The 20175-nt window shown below is 44.9% G+C and overlaps 1 protein-coding gene across 1 annotated transcript; it reads left to right on the top strand.

The window, feature by feature from the left end:
* Window positions 1–764: 764 nt before the first annotated feature.
* Window positions 765–18868, top strand: LOC129338706 (cytochrome c oxidase copper chaperone-like). The gene is made up of 3 exons (XM_054993137.1): window positions 765–890; window positions 17236–17341; window positions 18406–18868. Exons 1-3 carry the CDS (start codon window positions 781–783, stop codon window positions 18418–18420), a joined length of 231 nt encoding a protein of 76 aa, XP_054849112.1. The 5' UTR covers window positions 765–780; the 3' UTR covers window positions 18421–18868.
* Window positions 18869–20175: the final 1307 nt, after the last annotated feature.

The raw sequence follows: 20175 nt of genomic DNA, 5'->3' as shown, positions 1-20175 counted from the left end.
AGCCAAGAGGAATGGTGGAGTATAAATATTTTCATTTTAAAAATAAACCCTAAGATACACCAAACTGACCTTTCATCTCAGCCAGGGCTTAATCCCTACCTTCAGGGCTCATGCTTTTAAGCACAGCTATTCTTCTGTGCATGTGAAGAGTGCCATTCCTGCACACCTGAAATCAAGAAGTAGGCTTTCCAGGTTAGACTGCACAGAATCTACGCAAGCATGGCACCTCTCACCATCTCTGAAGCAAACTGCACCAAACTCCCAACAACAAACCACATGCAATTCAGCACCCCATAGCTCACAAACACACTCAAAAACAAAGCCCAGCTCTTCTAGAGGGGTCTTTGGTCCTGACCTCCTGTCCAGTCTCAGCTCTCTCCCATGATCTGAGGCTGATCCAAGAATGGACAGCTGTCACCGCTCCCTTTCATGGGTCATGAAAGAGGACAACAGACAGATGTTCCTCAGTCTTCTGAGGCAGTTTGTAGCACCCTGCTGCAGCTGATCAAGTTGGCCCTGCCTTTTGACCCTTTCCAGGTCAGAGTCCCAATTAAATGAGATGGTTAACTGTCCCCGGTGCAGTGGCAAGCAAAGAGAGGCTGCCTATCCCAGCTAAGCCTCTGCCAATCGACTTCGGCGCTGTCATGAGTGCATATCTCAAATACCCACGATCCACCCAGCCACCCCTCCCACCTGACTGGGCAGGGCTCTGGCTGCCTGCAGCCAGAGGAGTCATCAGTTCCCTCCATCAGTGCAGACGCAGGCACCCACACACCCAACATGTCAGAAAGCCCCAGCCAAAAGGAAGCTGCTGTGGAAGGACACAAAGCCCCTGATGGTCCCACGGAGGAACCTCCTTGTGCTGAGCTAAAAGCTGCTGCAGAAAAATGGTAAGTAGGGCCAAGACAGGGGATGGGGTGGAAGGACATTGGATGTGCTAGTAAGTATGCGCCAGGCAGGAATGCTTTGAAAGCCCACCCATCCCCATAAGTATGACAACCCAAGAAAGGTGGTAGCAGTGAAAGAAGTAAGGAGCAGAAAGCTCAAAGAGGGAGAAGGAGCATGCTGTGGCACATGGCACACTGATGCGATGAGGAAGGTCATTTTAGGGCACAGGAGCAGGCAGCAGGGAAGCGATCCCCCTCTTCTCCCCCTTACCCCTGTCGTCTTTCGAAAGCATACGGTGGAGTGATTCCAGGTCAGTTTTGACAAGCTGAAGGTTAGACCATGGACGATTAATCCTGTGTGGCAAGTAGAAGATGGCATAGGATGTCTGGGGGTGAAGGGGAAAGTTGGTGCTGAGAAGAACAAGAAGAAATCTCAGCAATGTTTGGAATCTCAGTGCATGGAATTGTGGTGTTTTTGAGAGACGCAAGTTGGACAGCACAGAATTACAACGTACTAGAGGTGAGACTCCAACCCCGAGGGACCTCTTTGGTACTCCTGCTGCTCATAAGAAGGTGCAGGATTGGCCAAAAATATATTGAGGCCCCTGACACAGAAAACACAAAATAATACCTCCACCCCTATGGTAAAAAAAATAGTATCATTATGACAACTAAAATGTGCTGCTTGAGAGGGCCGTGTCATTCTGTGAATGTCAAGCAATCCTCCTTCAGATTCATGTGGCAGGCACCCTGTTCTGTCACTAGAGATGTGGAATATTTACAAAGCTGGCCCAGACCCCGAGGCACTAGACCTTAAAGAGGAACTCACCTCTGTTCAGATTCAATTTTATCCCTAAAATGTTTTAGAGATAGGTCTTCTGGTAACCACATGCCATGGTTTTACCTCTTAAAAATACTCCTTAAATTAAGAACACCAGACCTTTCATGTTCACCTACTCCAAAATTACCCAGGACATCTCTCTTGTTCAATTAATCCATGTCCAAGCAGGAGTCTCTCTGCTTTCTCTTTGCACCTGGATAAGCAAATCTGTCTTTTGTGTAAGCATAGGCAGGCCATCATAATGCCCCATTCATAGAAGGAAAAATGCAATTCTACCTGTATCTGCAGTCATTGAGCACAGGAAATAAAAACAGTTGAGAGTCAGTATAATGTAGTCATTAGAGTGCTGGACTAAGAAGTCCAGCTTCACATCCCTACTGTGCCTTGGAAGCTTGTTGGGTGACCTTGGGCCTGGGATTTTCTCTAAGCCTAACCTACCTTACAAGGTTGTGAGCAGGTCTTTTTTTCAGCTGGAACGCAGTGGAAGAGAGTTCCGGAACCTCTTGAAAATGGTCACATGGCTGGCGGCGCAGAGGGCAATCTAAACTCCCCGCTGTCTGGAGATCAGGGGGCAGGGCCACCAGCCATGTGACCATTTTCTCTGAGGGCAACCCACTGAGTACCACCACCTCTTTTGCCAGAAAAAATGCCCTGGTTGTGAAGATAAAATAGATGATATAAGATGTCATTAATTCTTTAGATAAAGAGTGAGATTAAAAAATATACTAAATAAATTGTTGCCAAAACCCCAGAAAAATAGTTGAAAGAAAACTGAGAAAAGCAAAATAGAGCTGACACTTACCTGTGTATGATAGTAAGTTAAAAGGGAGGCAAAAAAAAAAACCCTTAAAATCAGACCATATTTAGGATTATCTGGGAGCAATCCTAAACAAGTATATTTGGGAAACAGTCTCATGTTAGTCGATGGGGCTTACTCCCAGGAAAGTGCTCATAGGGTTGCCAGGAAAGTGCTCATAGGGTTGCAGCTTCCTTTTCCAAGTCATCTGGGAGCCTTTTTCGTTCAAATATCTCCAGTTCTGGAAGGTTTCTCATTCCACAGTCAAGTCTTTTTCTTTCTCGCAGTTTCCATTCAAAGTTCCCCTTTCCAGCACCATTTGACTTCTCCCATCCTACCTGATGGAAAATCACTAGCTTCTTTCCAGGAGAGAGTCCTTTGCTCCCGAGTCCTGAGGCCGTAAGAAGACACTCTTTTGTTCTGTGTTATCACATAAGAAAAGCCGTCCTCCACCCCCCAGGCAGAATGAAGGCTAGCTAGAAAAATTTGGCCTGCAAACTCTTGCTTACTTGTGAAAGAGGTTTTAAGTTAACCTCTGAGTATTATCAGAGTGCAGTTTAGACCTTTACCATCTAAAATGGCAAGTTTTAAACAGATACCTGTGGGTAAAAATTCATTTCACCATAGCCTGTTGCTGGGTGCTGGCACAGTCCAAGGCCAAAAAAGAGCACTACAAAGATCAGCCAGTTTTCTCATTTTGAGCAAAAAGAGCTTTAATCAGTGCCCTTTTTCTTTAAAAAAAATGTTTAAGGGTACTCTCAGTACACGGGAATTCCAACATTTAAAAAATTTTACTTTCTTCCGTTAGATTCACAAAATGTTTAGGGGTATGCATACCCCTGCATCCTCCCAGAAAAAAGCACTGGTTTTAATACTCCATCTCACATTGTCATCTGATGCCCCAGCTTTTGGTTCTGGCTTTGCTTTTCCAATTTCCTAAAAACCATGTTAATTGTCAGATGCTGTTTGCAAGCACTGAGCTTGTTTGTGCAAAACTAAGCATCTTGCAAGACTGCAGCTCCTTGGCAAAATAATTAAGATAAAAGGGCTTTATTAGATCTGAGCTGCTCTTGGGAGAAGCCCATGCAGGAACTTAGAGCTCCATTTGCTAAAAATCTAAATCCACATTAAAATTTAAAGAGTAGCTCCTGCCTTGTGGAATGGGGTCCCAACCCATCAATACAGCCTCATAGATCATGAGATGAAAACAGGTGGGATCCAGTGGAGGACAGGTCTAACAGTGGCTACCAGCAACAGAGACTAAAGGAAATCTCCATATTCAGAGGCAATGAACTTCTGAATACCAGTGCCAGGAGGCAACTTCAGGGTAAGGCCTCAGCCTCTATGCATCTTGTTGGCCCTCCATAGTAACTGGTTCGCCATTGTGTGAGACCAGATGCTAGATAGGGCTACCAGGGCCCCCAGTGGGGGTGAGTTGCATGATGACGCCACTTCTGGAAGTGACATCATCACGCTGCACCAGGAGCGCATGTGTGCTTTGCACGTGAAGACAGAGAAATGGTGAGTGCTGGGTCCTCCCCTCCACTGGGAGGGTAAGGGGACCTGGCCACCCTAATTAGGACTAGATGGAGCCCTGGTCTGGTCCAGCAGGGATCTTCTTATGTTCTTAATCAGTTTTTCTGGTGGCAGGGAAAGGGAGGAGGGGGGCTCTTTTAACCACTCAAAAAGGCAACGCTAAGGATCATGGTGGACAAAAACTACATGAGATGGGACTGTAATAAGGAACAGTAGTCAGTGAAACTGTACAAAAAGCTGGCTGGATCCTACCCATAGTCTATTTTATTTCTGAAATGATACAAATAGATTGTGGGAATGGATTTACTTTACCAGGCCAGCAACCCCGGAATCCCTAGATTTCATTAAAGTGTAACCAGTTCCTCCACTTCCATGCTTAGGGCTCTGTTATCTATCCCTCTTTGCAAAAATACTACAGAGCCTTCTCATCCCCAGTTAATTCAAGCAGCTAAAGCTCTGCCAGGAGGATCACAGCTGGACTAGGTGGTTCTTCATTCCATGGGAATGATCTCTAAATCTCACACAGCCTATCACGTGGTCCCCATTCCAATAGGGGCACAATAGTCTGAAAAGTAATCTTTAAAAGATGGATGCTGGGTGGGAGGGGGCTGCAACCAAGTCAAACTCTTCAATCCCAGTTTCTTATAGATGTTTGTTGATTTTAGTCAAGAATGATTGGCATTTGTTCTTAACTGATAGAAGGAGAACCACCATACATTTTCCCCTGTAAAATTCCAGCTTGGAAAATTCCTGACGATTTGGGGTGGTGCCTGGAGAGGGGGGAGCTTTGGGGTGGAGAGAGAGAGATCAACCAGGATGTGATGCCACAGAGTCTGCCCTCCAAAGATGCCATGTCCTCCTGGTAAACTGATCTCTGTTGTCTGGAGCTCAGTTTTAATTCTAGGAAAACTCCATACCCCACCTGGAGGTTAGTAACCCTATGACTGGCTACCAAGTGGAAGTCAAACTACAATGAAATGTTTTGCTCATAAGGTGCAACGCGATGTAGAAATAGCATTTGTGTTGCACCACTGAATTTCTCAATATTGCACTTGTTGTCATCCTGAAGAAATATTGGGGACGAAGGAAAATTTCAGTGAGCACTTACAGCTTTAGTTGGTTAACATAGTGTTTAAAGCATGCAAACCTTTTTACATCCTGATTAGAGAATTAGAATAAAATACTGTGAATTGTCCCTTCCAGGAAGTTTTTCCACCCAGGAATAATACAGTCCATGAACATGTTTTTATTGCTTTTGGTTTATCAGCTGTTTGGGGGCAATTTGGTTTAGAGAAAATGTCCAGACAGCTCCCATTGCACATTGCTTTTGTCCTGTGATCCCTAGCAAAGCCTTTTTGGGGACCCCCTGCTCCCCTTTTCACCAGCAGGCAAACTAGTTGGAGCCAACACTATCCATTCTAAATATTATTTCATTAATCAATGGACACACTGTTCATTTCCCTACTTACTATACAACTCTGGCACAAAGACAGCAACTTCTTCGTTGATAACATGCCAAGACATTTTCCTTACATATTTTTCTTAAATGAACCCAATGATGCCCTGCTCCAATTATCTCCCCATAAGGTAGGATCTATGGGGGCAGAGAAGAGATTTTTCATTGAGGGCATTCCGGTTGTGGAATGCACTCCCCCAAAAAATGGCCTGGTAGAGCCCTTCAGCTCACATCTTTGCAAGCAAATTAAAATGATTTTATTGAGGCAAACCCTTTGGATAAGAGCGCCCCAATGTTTTACTGTTTTTACTGTATGCTGTGACAGCTTTAGCAATGACCACTCCGCTTGGCCTATATTTGGACCAGAAAATATCAATTACTTTAAATAAATGGCACAAACACTGCAAGTGCCTATCAGTGATCATTTAGGCCAACAGGAACACCCTGTGATTTGTCATCTGCTAGGCCTGAGGGGGAACACGGCTGCCACTAATAAGACCCCAGGGATTTTTCATCATCCAGAGACAATGAATTACATAACTGGGGAAAGGACCTCTGGAGCCATTATTGATACTTGCTGAGCCTTGCCCAACCTGAGTGAGAAGAAAAGACGCAGGGCTCTCATTAGTCATTAGGGTCAGATAAGGCGGAGGAAATTTGGGGACTTGGGGAAAGCAGAGTTTGGGGAGGGAGCTCAGCAGTAATGTGATGGAAAGCTGCCATTTTCTCTAGAGGAACTGATCTCTGTAGTCGGGAAATCTGTTGTAATTCTGGGAGAACTCCAACCCCCCTCCTGGAAGTTGGCAACTCTAAGCAGAAGGATTAACAGCCCCTCCAAGATGACTTCTACCCAGCCATCAACAGAGGGTGAACCAACCCCCTTCATGGGATGTGTTCAAGAAAAGACATCTGTTCTAGGGAAACTCAAAACACCTGCCCATTTGGCTCACCCCCAATTAGCAAGTAGTCAGTTTTTTGACAGACCTTTCATCTGTCCATCCTAGTTCGTGTGGCTGTTCAGCAGGTTTCTTCAATGGATTCCTTCACACAGCACAGTGGAATCCACTTCTAGTGCATGGCATTCTTACTCAGCCCAGAGGAATTCTATACTTCCCCTCATCCTTTTTGTGCCATTGTTCTGCACAGCAGGCATTTATTTAAACAGACAGGTTAATCATCCAGAAATCATATAAATCCGTCATAAATGAACTGTGGATTGGATCCAACTAGCTTTTTTTCCTGGTGCAGAATGAAGGAAGGGATGCCCTTTGAACACCAAAAAGGTTGTGCCAGGGATTATGGGACTTGCATGGACAAGTGTCATGTGGGTCAGGGGATGGAGTGTGTGTGTGTGGGGGGGGGGGGAATGCAGTAAGATTGAGTGAAAAAGCTGGCTGGATCCAACCCACTGTGTTTTTAAAAAATCCAGTCGTTAGGTGTTAATCTAAATGTTCTTTTGCAATGTGAATGGTTGTCAGACTCTGGCTCAGCAGCATTTTTGCACAGGCACAGTTTTGCAAAAACCCAGTGCAAATGTGTCCAGCTCAAGTCATTCGTTGCTGAACCAAACAAAGCATTGATCAGCTTACCAAAACACCTTAAGTTCAACTGTTGCACACACTTGTCATGAAATTTGCGGCATTCCTTAGGTACCAGCTACCATGTTTCCAAAAGTGGAACAAGAGTTAATTCGATGTGGTTAAGAGAATGAGCTGCAGCCACAAATAACCACAAGACAATGGCTTCAAGAGGCATGTTTAGCATAAAAGAGGAGGGGACAATTTGGCCCATGGGCACCCAGTGCATTACGAAACTCTTCTGCATGGGTCCCTCTGAAATGTGCTAGAGTGGTACAAGAGCACTGCTACTTCATTTCAGTGTATGGCTTGGGCAGGAAAAATTCCAGCAGATTGTTCCCCACATTAATCAGTAAGAGGAGAAAATATTGTTTGGAATTTTTACCCCAGGCACTAAAACGGCTTGGGGCAAGCATGCTAAGCTGGCAAGTCCTTACTGGAAATCTTACTTCAGCCCCAATGTCTCTGGGTGGCAAGAGACCTTTCAGGCTCAGTCCTCCTTCATGCGTAATATTGTGGTAGAACTGTGGATACCAGTTCTAGGGCTGTTGTAAGTATTACAACAATAGAGTGTGAGGAGCATTACGGAATGCAGGAGCAGCAGCACAGAAACACAAAGAACAGAAAAGTAGTTGCATCCCCCCCCCCGTCCCCAAACAAAGCCAAAAGCACTTGGGAGGAGGCACTTTCAATAAGAAAAAATGGGTTGGAGAAAGTACTTAATAAACCTTCCCATTCCAACGCCATTCTCGGGTCTTTAAATCGCAGCTACAGTCAGTGAAGCAAAATGATATTTAAACACACCTCTTGATATTATCTGTTACACAAATACAATGATGATATCTGCCCTGAGGATAAAGAAATGCAGAAAAGCAGGAGTGTGCAGTTCTCACTTGAAAGGGAAAATTTTCTGAAATACCCCCTCCACCCCAGTGGCTTCAGCAAATCCAAACTGTGAGTGGACACAAGGATGGGTTTCCTACTTGTAGTTCGGAAGACTTCAACTAAGATTCAGATCATTACTTGGACAAAATACAGAAACAAGTTCTTTTGAAATATAACTAAGCCTTTATTTTGAGATGCTGAAATTTGAAATAAATACGGTGTCTCCATTATAGCTGCGGAAATTCAAAATTACTTAGCAATTTTGCTGCTTAAGTCTTCCCTTCGATCTCTTCTCACACATACACATTTTTACTAGAATTATATTTACTAGAACAAAACAGTCAGAGTAGCATAGTGGGCCGTTTCCACACGGCTTACCTGCTTGCGTTATGTCTCGGCAGATCGCGCAAAAAACGTGGAAAATTGCATTTTTTCGCGCAAGATTTGCGCGACGTCACATGACATCGCGCATATCTCGCGTGAAAAAATGCGATCTTCTGAGTTTTTTGCGCGATCTGCCAGATCATAATGGAAGCAGGTAAGCCGTGTGGAAACGGCCGTGGTTAGAGTATCAGATGAGGATCTGGGAGACCTAGGTTCGAATCCCCACTCTGCCATGGAAGCTTGCTGGGTGACCTTGGGCCTGTCATGCTCCCTTAACCTAAACTACCTCACAGGATGGTTGTTATGAAGACAAAACTGAAGCAGAGAAAAACAAACTGGAAGCTGTTTCCCTACTTTTCTCCTCAATGTGAATATCTTGATAAAGATAAGTATTTGAATGTACAGACATTTAACATTGTATGTTGCTTTAAAAAAATTCTTGTCACAACACGCTGGCATATGCTCTGCTCTGCGATACCAACTTCCTTCCTTGTCACATGACCTCAGGGGAGGCTGATGGGAAATGACAGGTCAGGGCAGCTGGCCAAATCCTGTCTCTCTCCAGCAGATGCCCCCAACAGCTGGCCCGTGCATAGCCACGTGGATCCCGATTAATCCATTGCCGGCAGCACAATCCTGACCCACATTGGGCTCTTCCTGCTGCGTTCCCATGGCAACCGGCATTGTGCATGCCTGGCAAGCCAATGCGGAATGACCGGTGAAGCTTCCCACCCCCCCTCACTGTCTCTCCTTTCTGGAAAAGCTTTGCTGGTTGATTCTCCATCAGCACCTGTAATTTGAAAATGTCCATTTCCATAGTGATGGAGGAAGGAAGGTTTCCTCTGAACACTCTCAAATATACCCACTTCCCTAAAATACCTCCAAAGCTTTCCACCACCTCCAGTTTCTCAGTTTCTTGAAAGCTCGGGGAAAAGGAGGGAAAGTCCCTTTTGACCACCTCAGAAATCTGCTGGAACCCCCATGGACAAAAGCCACATGGCATGGGAGCCATAGTAGGAGGAGAATTTAGCAAGACAGAGAGGAAAAGCTGGCTGGGTCCAGCTCAGTGAATCTAACTATTACATCCTCTGCTAATTTCCACACAAACCTGAGAAGGGCAGCAGTGCGGGAGAAAGAAGGAAGTTGTAACGCAGCGAGCCAGGAGGCAGGGAGGGAACAGGAGAGGGGCTGACTCAGCACAAGCTTCATTAGCCCTGGACAGAGCAGGCAGCCACACAGCAATAATGGGGCTGGGCCAGCCCCCACACGAATAACCTCTTCTCCACAGCAACATCAACAGATCCTAGCCTGACAATCCAACTGCAGTACACCAAAACAGCCACCTACCCCTGCTACCTCCTAAGCATGGATCCCTTGGTCCTAATCCAGAGGAGTTAGCCGTGTTAGTCTGTAGTAGCAAAATTGAAAAGAGTCCAGTAGCACCTTTAAGACTAACCAACTTTACTGTAGCATAAGCTTTCGAGAGCCACAGCTCTCTTCGTCACGCATCTGACAAAGAGAACTGTGATTCTCGAAAGCTTATGGTACAGTAAAGTTGGTTAGTCTTAAAGGTGCTACTGGACTCTTTTCGATCTTGGTCCTTATGACTTTCCCCTTCAAGGAGGAAGTGAGCACAAGGACTGGCAGGATTCATTTAACTTAGGAATCTGAGCAAATTTGTGGTGCTGGTACTTTGAAAATTGTCTCCACAGAAATGCTTGGTGGCATAAGCCTCCCTGGGTGGATGTGGTCCTGCTACTCAAGCTCTTCTCTCCTTAGAAATGGGGATGGAAGGGTTAACATCCAAGGGTTTGAAACCCAAATAAACTAAGACCAGGCTGTGACCCTAAGGCACTGTCTGCCTGGAATGTTCTCAGGAAGGAGGCTGGAACAAGAGGGGGAACGTGGGGAGAAGAGGCAACACAGACCGTGGCAGCTCAGACACGCTCCTGCTCTGCTGCCAAAAGGCAACGCCACGTACATCCAGAGGGACAGCCTTGGCTGAAGCCTCATCCACAAATGAAGGAGGATTAAGAGGCAGAACGCCAGACTGTGTTCCTATTTTGTAATTACTGTGAGTTGGAGAAGCAGCCGTTTCTTTGCTTTAGATCCCTCATTTCCAAGCAGCTTTTGCTCATATAGGATAAAAAAGGTTTGACAGGGAGGGGCCAATTGGCAAGAGAGAAAGAGTGCATGAGGAAATGGTTTAGTGCCACCCCTCACTGCTCAGGTTCCAGCCATTCTAGCTGACAAATGAACCATGGGAGCATGGTTATATCTAGGGTTGCCAGCCTCCCGGTAGTTGCAATCTAAGCAAATGGCTACTCCCGTATGTAAATAGGCACAAAAATGGGGAAACCCACGGGAAGTAAACGTCACCTTAATAAGCTGTAAACAATTTTTATGACAAATTTTTTATATAAAGTGCAAGTGCAATGAATTAATTAAGTGACAGAATATCAAATGCAGATCATAAATTCATCAATATCTCATAAAAATGAACATTCAATGAAAACATATTCCCAACAGCAAACAACAGCAGCAGACAGTTCTTAGACACAATGAATTTTAAAGAGACACCTGAGTATAATGGACCTATAGTCCAAACAACGATCCCGTCGTTATATCTTCTTCCGTGTTTTAGAATGACTTAATTCTTCCACTGAGCGGCAAGCCGTGATGGTGAGGTTGGTGGAAACTCCTCTCAACGCCCAACGCCCGATCTGGGGCCGGCTCAACTCCACAGATTTCATGTTGACTTTTTCAAGAGCAACCTCTACGGCAAATATCAAAACGATTCAAGGGTGAAACCTTCCAATGCTGGCGGCTGTAAATTCTAACGCTCATGACTCAATAAACAGGAGGTCTGATTATCTCGCAGCCAATTTCCTTAAAGGAGACTCCCCCAACGAAGTTGGTACGGATCGGATCGTTGGGGGAGTCTCCTTTAAGGAAATTGGCTGCGAGATAATTTACAGCTTATTAAGGTGACGTTTCCTTCCCGTGGGTTTCCCCATTTTTGTGCCTAGCCTCCCGGTAGTGGCTGGAGCTCTCCCGGAATCACAACTGGTCTCCAGGCCACAGAGATCAGTTCACCTGGAGAAAATGGCTGCTTTGGGGGGATGAACTCTATGGAATTATGCCATGCCCTTTCCCTCCCCAAACCCCACTTTCTCCAGGTTTCACTCCCCAGATCTCCAGGAATTTCCCAACTTGGAGCTGGCAACCCTAGTTATATCTGTTGGCATGTAATGAGAGTGAGAGTAGTGTCAATAGGGTACTAGACTAGGCTCTCAAAGACTTAGGTTAAAATCTCCACTCCACCATGGACGCTCACTAGGTGTCAATGGGGCAGTCACAGATACGCAGTCACAGAGTTGTTGGGAAGATAAAATAGAGAGAGATCGTTGTAAGCCATTTTGGATCCCATTGAGGGGAAAGTGGGGTATAAATAAATAAATAAATAAATAAATAAATAAATAAATAAATAAATAAATAAATAGAAGTGCTAACTGGCCAGGGGGAAAAAAACCCTGCTCTCCTCTTTTGTCTCTAACTGAGAACTGAAATGCAGTGATTTACAAGCCAAGTTTCTCAGGGTTGGGAGGTGAAGGTGGACACCTGTTAACTGCGACAAATCAAATAAAGGTTTAAAAGAGACCTACAGAGGCAGATTTGACAATATGAAATTGATTTGTTGGTCCTCAAGTCCCATTCAAAACCATGAAGTGGGATCTGCAGCCCAATTCTGTGCTTGTTTAGTAGAACCGATTGGATCCAACCAGCTTCACTGGCGAAAAAGGAAGAAGGCTTCTCCTTTGATCACCCCAAATAGGTATTCTAGAGACTGTGGGATATGCATGTGCAAAAGTGATTGCGAACCAGGGACTGAGCCAAAAAGCAGGCTAGATCTCACCCAATGAATGGGAAAGGACTTGCTCCTGGTATGTACAGGACAGGACTCGTTCGTTGGTTACAAGTAACCATTTCTGGATTTATCAACTTTCTCCAGTGCCAACTCTGGCTACGTCAACTCATTTAGGAAGGAAAGGCACTTTGCACTTGCTCAGAGGCACTGTTCTATAAAGGTTACTTCATCTGTCCCAGTGTATTTTTTTTAAGACCAGATTCAAGGCTCTCTCCAGCTTTTATCTGGTGTTTTTATCATCATCATTATCAAGAAAGAACTGCCTTGAATGGAGCCAACTGCAAAAGAGGTTTCTTTAGCCAAAGGGATTAAGGTTGGTGTACTTCCAAGAGAAAGTGTGTCTTCAGGCTCTACCAAGGAGTGCAGTCACATGGGAGAGGAAGAAAGTGAAACTGCCTTTACTAATCCCTTTAGCTCAAAAGAGTCCTTAGGTGGCGGCTTCCTCTGGAGACTGATCGGCTCCCAGGGGGGACTTACTGTGATCTTTTTGCATGCAGTATAGACTGCATTTTCATTGCATGTGGGAGCAACTTGCATAGCACTGCAAATTGCACCCACATGGAAGTAAAACTGTAACATGCTAACTGGGATCTGCTCTTCTGTGTGTTTTGCTCTTGCCACTAGCCCAGGCTGCCTTTTCCTAGGGTGCTCCAGGTCCAGACCAATAAATGATGTTTACTTTCCAAAATGTGAGGTACGGGATTTCAGTCATAATCATAATGTTACAGCACTTATCTAGCATTTTCCAAAAATTAAATCCATGTGAGAATTTCTAATATATGTGACAATAGCCCTTTAAGGTAGGCCAGTTTCATTACTTCCAGGTTGTAGATAGAAAATCTGAGGGGCTTGCCTAAGGTCATCCAGTGTGGCAGAGAGGAGATTGGAACCAGAAAGTTTCCGGGTCATACATACATACTTTGTAGCACCAGTTCTGAAGTCATATGGTCTGCCCTGGAACTGCAAGAGAGACCAAATAGCTGAACCCCCTTTCTAGCAAAGAGGTGCAGTCCCAGAAGGAAAACTTCACAATCTATAAATTTGCTTTTTAGGAACAGAAAACTGAAGGGAGGACGAGCCTTCTACAGGCTCACCCCCTAAAGCTGAACATTGCTTTAAAATGCTACCAGCCCAGAGCCCAAAGCCCGTAGCAGTTAGGCCTGGAGGGCAGAGATAAATGCAGCAGAGAAGCAGGGTGGGCCACTGATGAGATAACCACAGGGAAGGCCACACGAGAGCGTCTTCAAGTCAGAACCACCTCTGAAATATATGAAATATGAAATATTTCCTGTGCTGCCTTCTTTGGACTTTTAAAATACTTCTATTGTACTGTTTTTATATTGTTTTAATTTTTTAAAAAATATATATTGTTGTTATTAATGTGCTGTTTTAGAGAATGTAATCTGCCCTGAGCCTGCCAATTTGGGGAGGGCAGGATAGATAGATAGATAGATAGATAGATAGATAGATAGATAGATAGATAGATAGATAGATAGATAGATAGATAGATAGATAGATAGATAGATAGATAGATAGATAGATAGATAGATAGATAGATAGATAGATAGATAGATAGATAGATAGATAGATAGATAGTGTCCAAGAGTTCTGAACTTGAAAGCTTGCAAACTGGTGATATTTCAATTGGACCTAATTGGTATTACGTAACATTTTCTTTTGGAATTGTTCTATTGATCAACTCATCTACCTGCAATCCTTATCTAGTAAGACTAATAATTGTAAGCAGCCAGTCTGGGGCCTTCTCATGTGTATGGTCCTCTGCTACCATCTAGTGGCTATTCTACTAATTTAGTCAGTTCTCTCAAAACAAAGATTGCAGGTGCCATGGTCCAATATAAAATCCAACAAAAAAGGATACTTTTTATTTAAAATATTTAAGACTAGCAACAAAGCCCATTGTAAGAAAAAATACAACAGGCTCTAGAAAGGGAAGGGCGGGCATGTGGGCATTCCCTCCTCCGTCACTGATCCCTGCTGGGCGAAGTTGAGGGGCCAGCGTTGCCACCTACTCCGTGCCTGATCCCAGTTAGATGAAAGGTGGGCAGGCATTGCCACCTGCTCCGCTCCTGATCCCAGCTGGGTGACAATGGTGGAGTCAGGCATTGCTGCTTGCTCCACGCCTGATCCCGGCCTGGTCTTCCTGCCGTGGTGCACTCTCTGGAGGTTTGGCTGCCTCATCTGGGCTTCCCTCCACAACAACACCCTCTAGAGGTGCACTAGGGTAGGAAGCGAGTTGTCTTGAATACGCTCAGCCTTTTATATAGTAGGATATTATATATCTTTCTCCTCAGCATCTCGGGACCCAAGACAGGTAACACCACGAAAAAAATTTGAACCAAAACATAAAAAATATTAAAAACCTGTTTAAAAACATCTTAGGTAAAGTATACCCCCTTTACTAAAGCCAACCAAAACAATATAAAATAGCATGCAAGCTTTTCAAATTCTTCAGAATTCTTCATCAATCTAAATGTTAGAAAAGATGATAGAATAAAAATATGATTCTCAAGGCCCTATTTGCATTCTGTGTAGACTGCCAGGTAACTTTGAATTGCTAAAGTAGCTCTGGGTGGAGCTTGGATTAGGTTGCACAATTGGCCTGAGGGGTAGGGGAGAGAACAGCAGCCTCCAACTCCAAATATAAACACCAGTGATTTATTCAATGTCTAACAACAAACAGAACACAAGAGGCTTAAAAGGCTGAGGGAAAATATAGTATTATGTTAATATATATGGATGATATAGCACACTAGCGCTCTTCAACTTTTCCAGATTCAGGATCCCTCTGAGCATGGGACCCACTGCTGTGTTTGACAGGAAGTCACATGGCAGGAAGAGAAGTTGGCGTTGTGGCTTCACTGGTGTCAAGGCCAGGACAGGAGGAAGGCAGGGTTACCAAACTCTAGGTCAAGGGTCCCCGACATTTTTGATCCTGAAGGCAGAGTTGGAATTTTGGCACAGTATGGTGGGAGCAGGGGCAAAATGGCTGTGGCAGGAGGCTGCCACAGCTTACCTTCAATCACACAGTGAAGACCTTGTGCTGTGGAAGCAGCTTCTGCCAAAGCCATGTTTTTAGAAATCTGTACAGCCAATCAAGTCTCCAGTGGCCAATCAGAACCCATGCTTGGCAAACGCCCCACCTGGTCTCACCCTCTGTCTAAAAACACTTGGGGGGTACTAGGAAGAGGGTCAGCAGGCACAACGGTGCCCATGGGCACCACACGTTGGGGAATCCCTGCTCTGGGTGGTAGCAGGCATTTCCCCAGTTTTCATGCAGACTTCCTGCTGCTTTCCTCCGTGCAGTGGGAAGAAAATGTGTGTGAGAGAGAGGGACCAGCATTGTGATTATCACAATGTCACTTCTGGAAAAAAAGAACAAGAGTTACATCACAACTACCCCCGCAACAGTCTAGGAATTCCCCAAATCCCTATGATGTTTACTTACTGGTGGCTGTGATGTCACTAACAGCTTTTCACATCCAGAAGTGATGTTGTGATACACGTGACACTGGTTATGCCTCTGCAACCCTAGAGGCAACAGGGGCCAGGAAACACAATCCAAGCACCAGAAGGAGTTACTATAGTAAGGAACGAGCCAAGGGTCAGAACTATAGAGCAATCCTCTCCAGCAAGCACCCTCACTCTCCTAACAGAGTGTATGCAAGGAAAGCAGGCACCTTAGCTGACTAAGTATACAATGCTAGGCAACAGGCCTTTCCAAAACCCCTTTTAAAAGATGGTAGTTCTATACTGGCTTGCAACCCAGCAGGTGGCACTCCATCACCTGAGTGTTGAAGACCCGTGAATTAAGCAAAAGCAGAAGACAAAGAGGTAGTATTTCCCAGCGGTTTCTAGTAAAAGTTTCCTTGTTAATTCCTCAGGGGAAGTCTTTAAAAAAAATAGTGGGGAAATTATGCTTTCTGATGCAAAAACTGGTGTATTTTTATTTGCAAGAAAATTCTACTGTTTTTAGTCATCACTTTTTGAGAGGTGACATAAGATACCTGACCATTTGAACCTTGCAAATGAAAATGGCTCAGTTTTTCGTGGCTTTTGTCCATGCAGATCCCAGCATAGCCTTTTCATTGTGCAAAAGGACACTGCTCTCTTTTCCAGCCGCAGAAAATTGTGCTGATCCAGCCCAATTACTTGATGTTCTTAAGCATGACTCGGGATCACTTAACACAAATTATTTCTAAATCCAGAATATGCGTTTTTTCTTCATATATTTTTTAAAGGACATTCATTGACATCAAATGTTAGCTCAGCTTATGCCATCAAACCACATTCTCAAGAAACAATAAAACATCATCTGTATTACAGCCAATCACTGTTCCCAGTTCAGGATGTAAACTTTCAAGTTAAACACAATTATCTTTCTATCTCGCCGTTTTAAAAAGGAAGGTGTGAGAAACTACAGAGAGGACTCGGCATCATGTCCTCACCCATAAAACCTCACTTTCCCCCATATACTTTTTAGATCAGAACTGGAAAAGAACTATATACAAAACTCAAAAATATACCACATTGCAAAAATTAGTTTTAATAATAATTATTAAAATTAATCATATTTGGTTTGGATCCAGCCAGCCTTTTCACTCAGTCTTTCCCAATCCCCCTCCGTACAATAGCCCCTCTCCCCCGTGTCTGTCGTTCATGAAGGTCCTGTGAACTCCAGCAGAGTCATTTTGGGTGGTCAACGGTACACAGATCCTTCCTTCCTTCCTTCCTCACAACCCATTAACTGGTCCTAGCACATTTCCCCTTTTCACCGATGGTTTGGCTCCATACCTTGTATACCTTGTTCAAGAATGAAATTTGGACTTCCCAAGCAACTATAATGCACGTGCCTATTTTTTACAGGTCAAAATCTCCCAGTCCAAGTCAGTCCATAACCTGCCCCTGCTTCCTTTTACTTCTGCAGTGTTAAAGAAAATGGGGAAGAGGCTTGCAAGGAGCTGCTGGAAGCATATCACTCGTGTCTGCGGGCACTGGGCATCAGCCACCAAGATGTAGCAAACCGCTCCATGGTAAGATGTCCTCTTCTACAGGCACTCAAGGAGGGTGAATGGAATGACTGGGTTTGCAGGGCATTGGCAGTGAATTATAGTGCTCAGGGCTGTGTCGGTAATACAATTGCACATTGCACCCATCAGAGTACAATCAAGGGCCAGCAAGTGGGGGTTCTTTCAAAAAAGATGGCCACTGGATTCTGGTTACGATAGCAGCATAGAGCTACCAGCAATAACTGGACTTGCCCATCAGTGATTTTTTGAGGGTGCTGACTAGGGTGGGTAAGACACGCATCACGTGCAAGCAGGGTTTGGAATCAGAATCCAACCTCACCCTACCCCTACTCAAAAGAGCTGGGTTATAGGAAGGTTTCCTGGGATGGAACTATTGTATTCAGCTAAAAAGGAAGATGACCCTGAAAGTAAGATGATTCTTCCCAAACAAGGTTGTACACAAAATGGTTTTGTTTTTTTTTAACTACCATACAACTTGCACGTGTATTAAAGATGATCCTCTATTTGTCTTGAGGGCACTCCAGGAAAAAAACGAATCTTCCTTTCAGGTAAATAGGGGTAGGTGAAAATTTAGCATATACCTTTGCTGGGAAAGAGAGGAATGGGAAGATCTTCGCTCTCTTGAATGTCACTTCTGGTATGTTCCCGATTTCCCATCATTCCTACAGCTTGCAGATAGTACCTCCTTGCCATATCCCTTATGGAATCATGGAAGCAGTGTGGGTAGATATACAGAGAAACTACAAGCTAGAACAGAAAGCCATTTAATGCCTTTTACTCAGACCAACCATAATAGCAAACAACGCTGTGCACGCCTTTAAGTTCTCCAGAATTCTTCATCAGTCCAAACATCTAACCTGATGGAAGAGTTTTAGAGAACTCAAAAGCTTGCATGCTGTGTTCTGCGTTGTTTTCCCTTGGTCTTAATAAGAAGTATTACATGGCTTTTGTTATTGAGTTTTGAAATGGGCCAAGCTGGCTAACACCTCTTTAAGCAGAGACAGGGTGACGCTGTCATGTTTTCATTACCCGCCGAGGCTCAGATTACTTCTTTCTTGTTCTTCCAGCTGCCAAGCCGCTAAGGGTCTTGCCCTGCCAAAGCTCCCGGCTTCCCACCACACCCCCTATGGCTCTCGAGGAGTGACAGTCCACGCGGAGGTGTACCCCGGAGCTGGATGCAACACACCGTGGGGGTCCCGGTGCAAGGGTTGGTTCCCCAGTGCAATAAAGCCCTTGCGTTTTACTTAGGCTGGGCCTGCGTCAATTACTGAGTGGTTGCACCCTCAATCACGGTGCCTCCAATCTCTCCCCCCCCCCCCAATATTGTTCCTGCTCCAGGACTAGGTCTGCCAGCTCTGGGCTGGGAAATACTTGGAGCTTTGGGGGTGGACTCTGGGGAGGGTGGGGTTTGGGGAGGGGGCGGGAGCTCAACAGAGTATAATGCCAGGCATAGGTTCCACCCTTGAAAGCAGCCATTTTCTCCAGAACTGATCTCTGCCACCTGGCCATTCGTTGTAATTCTGAGAGATCTCCAGATCCCACCTGGAGGTTGGCAAGCCTACCCAGGACCTTCCTTTCCCCCATTTGTGCCATCTTCATTTTGCTTCTGTAACATTTTATAGCACCTTAAAATGTTCCCAAAGTGCTTTATGACTCCGTTGCTTAAATAAATTGGCTGATGCCCCCGACTTGTCTGTCGCTGTTTCCCTGCAACGCTCCAATCCTGCCCTCCACATTCCCATCTTGCCACCTCTTAGGAAATGTTTCAGCTGAGCAGCTACCACTAAAATGGCCACAAAAGACTGCAAAGAACACCAAGTGGCTTTTATGGAGCAGTAGCAGAGGCTCAGCCAGCCCAGAAGAGTTTAGCAGCTATGTGCACAGAGACAAAAGACTCCTGGAAGACTTCTCTTTCCCATCCATTCCAAAATTGGCATGTTGTTTACATTTCAGAATGAAGTTGGTCTGCAGTTTTCTGACTGTCCCTCAAACTTCGGTTCTCCCATCTAACAGGAAACTTTCATGCACAATTGCTCATGCGCAAAAAGTCTGCGGATCAGGGCAAATGCATCTTTCAGGAGTGGCCCTCTGCCACAACTTCCTAGTCTCTTGCCTGGATCAAGCTCCACCCAGCCCTTAGTGCTGCAGGCAACTGGGCCTATGAGGATACTCTGTTCATTGGCTTGAAGAACAGATTTCCTCCAGCCATTCAACATCTTAGGGAAGGCACCCACGTCAGAACACAATGAGTTGCACGCGCTGATTTTCTCTTGACATCAGCCAATTACTTTCAGTCCCAGCAGTTGCAACCCCAATAAGGGCTAAGTAAGCACACAATTCAAGAACCTAAACATTGTACATAAAAGCTACAGGCAATCATCACTGGGAATTCTGGCTGGACTTGCCATGAGCCAAGGAGTCATCCTTGAAAGGAATACTTCGTGACCTTAAGTGTGAATTTTCCAACAGCCAACACTAAGATTGTTTTCAGTGGTGATATTTAAGCATGTGCTCTCAAAAACAGAAGCCTGTTCACCCATCTAATCTTGTGCCACCATCAACCCCGCTCCCTAAAAAAGGAGGGGAAATTTCTCCAAGGACTACTTTGTCTCAAGAATGCATTCCTATAATGGGTCTTGTACAGCAGAACGAGAGAGGGAGGGTGAGGATTCTTAACGTTTCTCACTCAAGACGCTAGAAGATTCCTGTACACGAACAGCCAGAATATTTCTAAAACTGGATCTACACCCGGCTTCAGAGTATATCTCACCCCACGGTCTGGAAGCGCAAAAGGGGAATGCTGGTGGTTTGGCTTGCAAGGACCTGGAAAAAGGGCT

The sequence above is a fragment of the Eublepharis macularius genome, chromosome 12 (assembly GCF_028583425.1).
Source record: "Eublepharis macularius isolate TG4126 chromosome 12, MPM_Emac_v1.0, whole genome shotgun sequence".
NCBI lineage: Eukaryota > Metazoa > Chordata > Lepidosauria > Squamata > Eublepharidae > Eublepharis > Eublepharis macularius.
Note: the sequence above shows the minus strand (reverse complement) of the source record. Positions and strands in the feature narration are given on the sequence as shown.

What these genes read in the sequence shown, in the direction of transcription:
- LOC129338706 (XM_054993137.1), top strand. Translation starts at nt 781, where the DNA reads ATGTCAGAAAGCCCCAGCCAAAAGGAAGCTGCTGTGGAAGGACACAAA. An exon ending in AAAGCTGCTGCAGAAAAATG is followed by an intron (nt 891 to 17,235) that starts GTAAGTAGGGCC and finishes TTACTTCTGCAG; the next exon opens with TGTTAAAGAAAATGGGGAAG.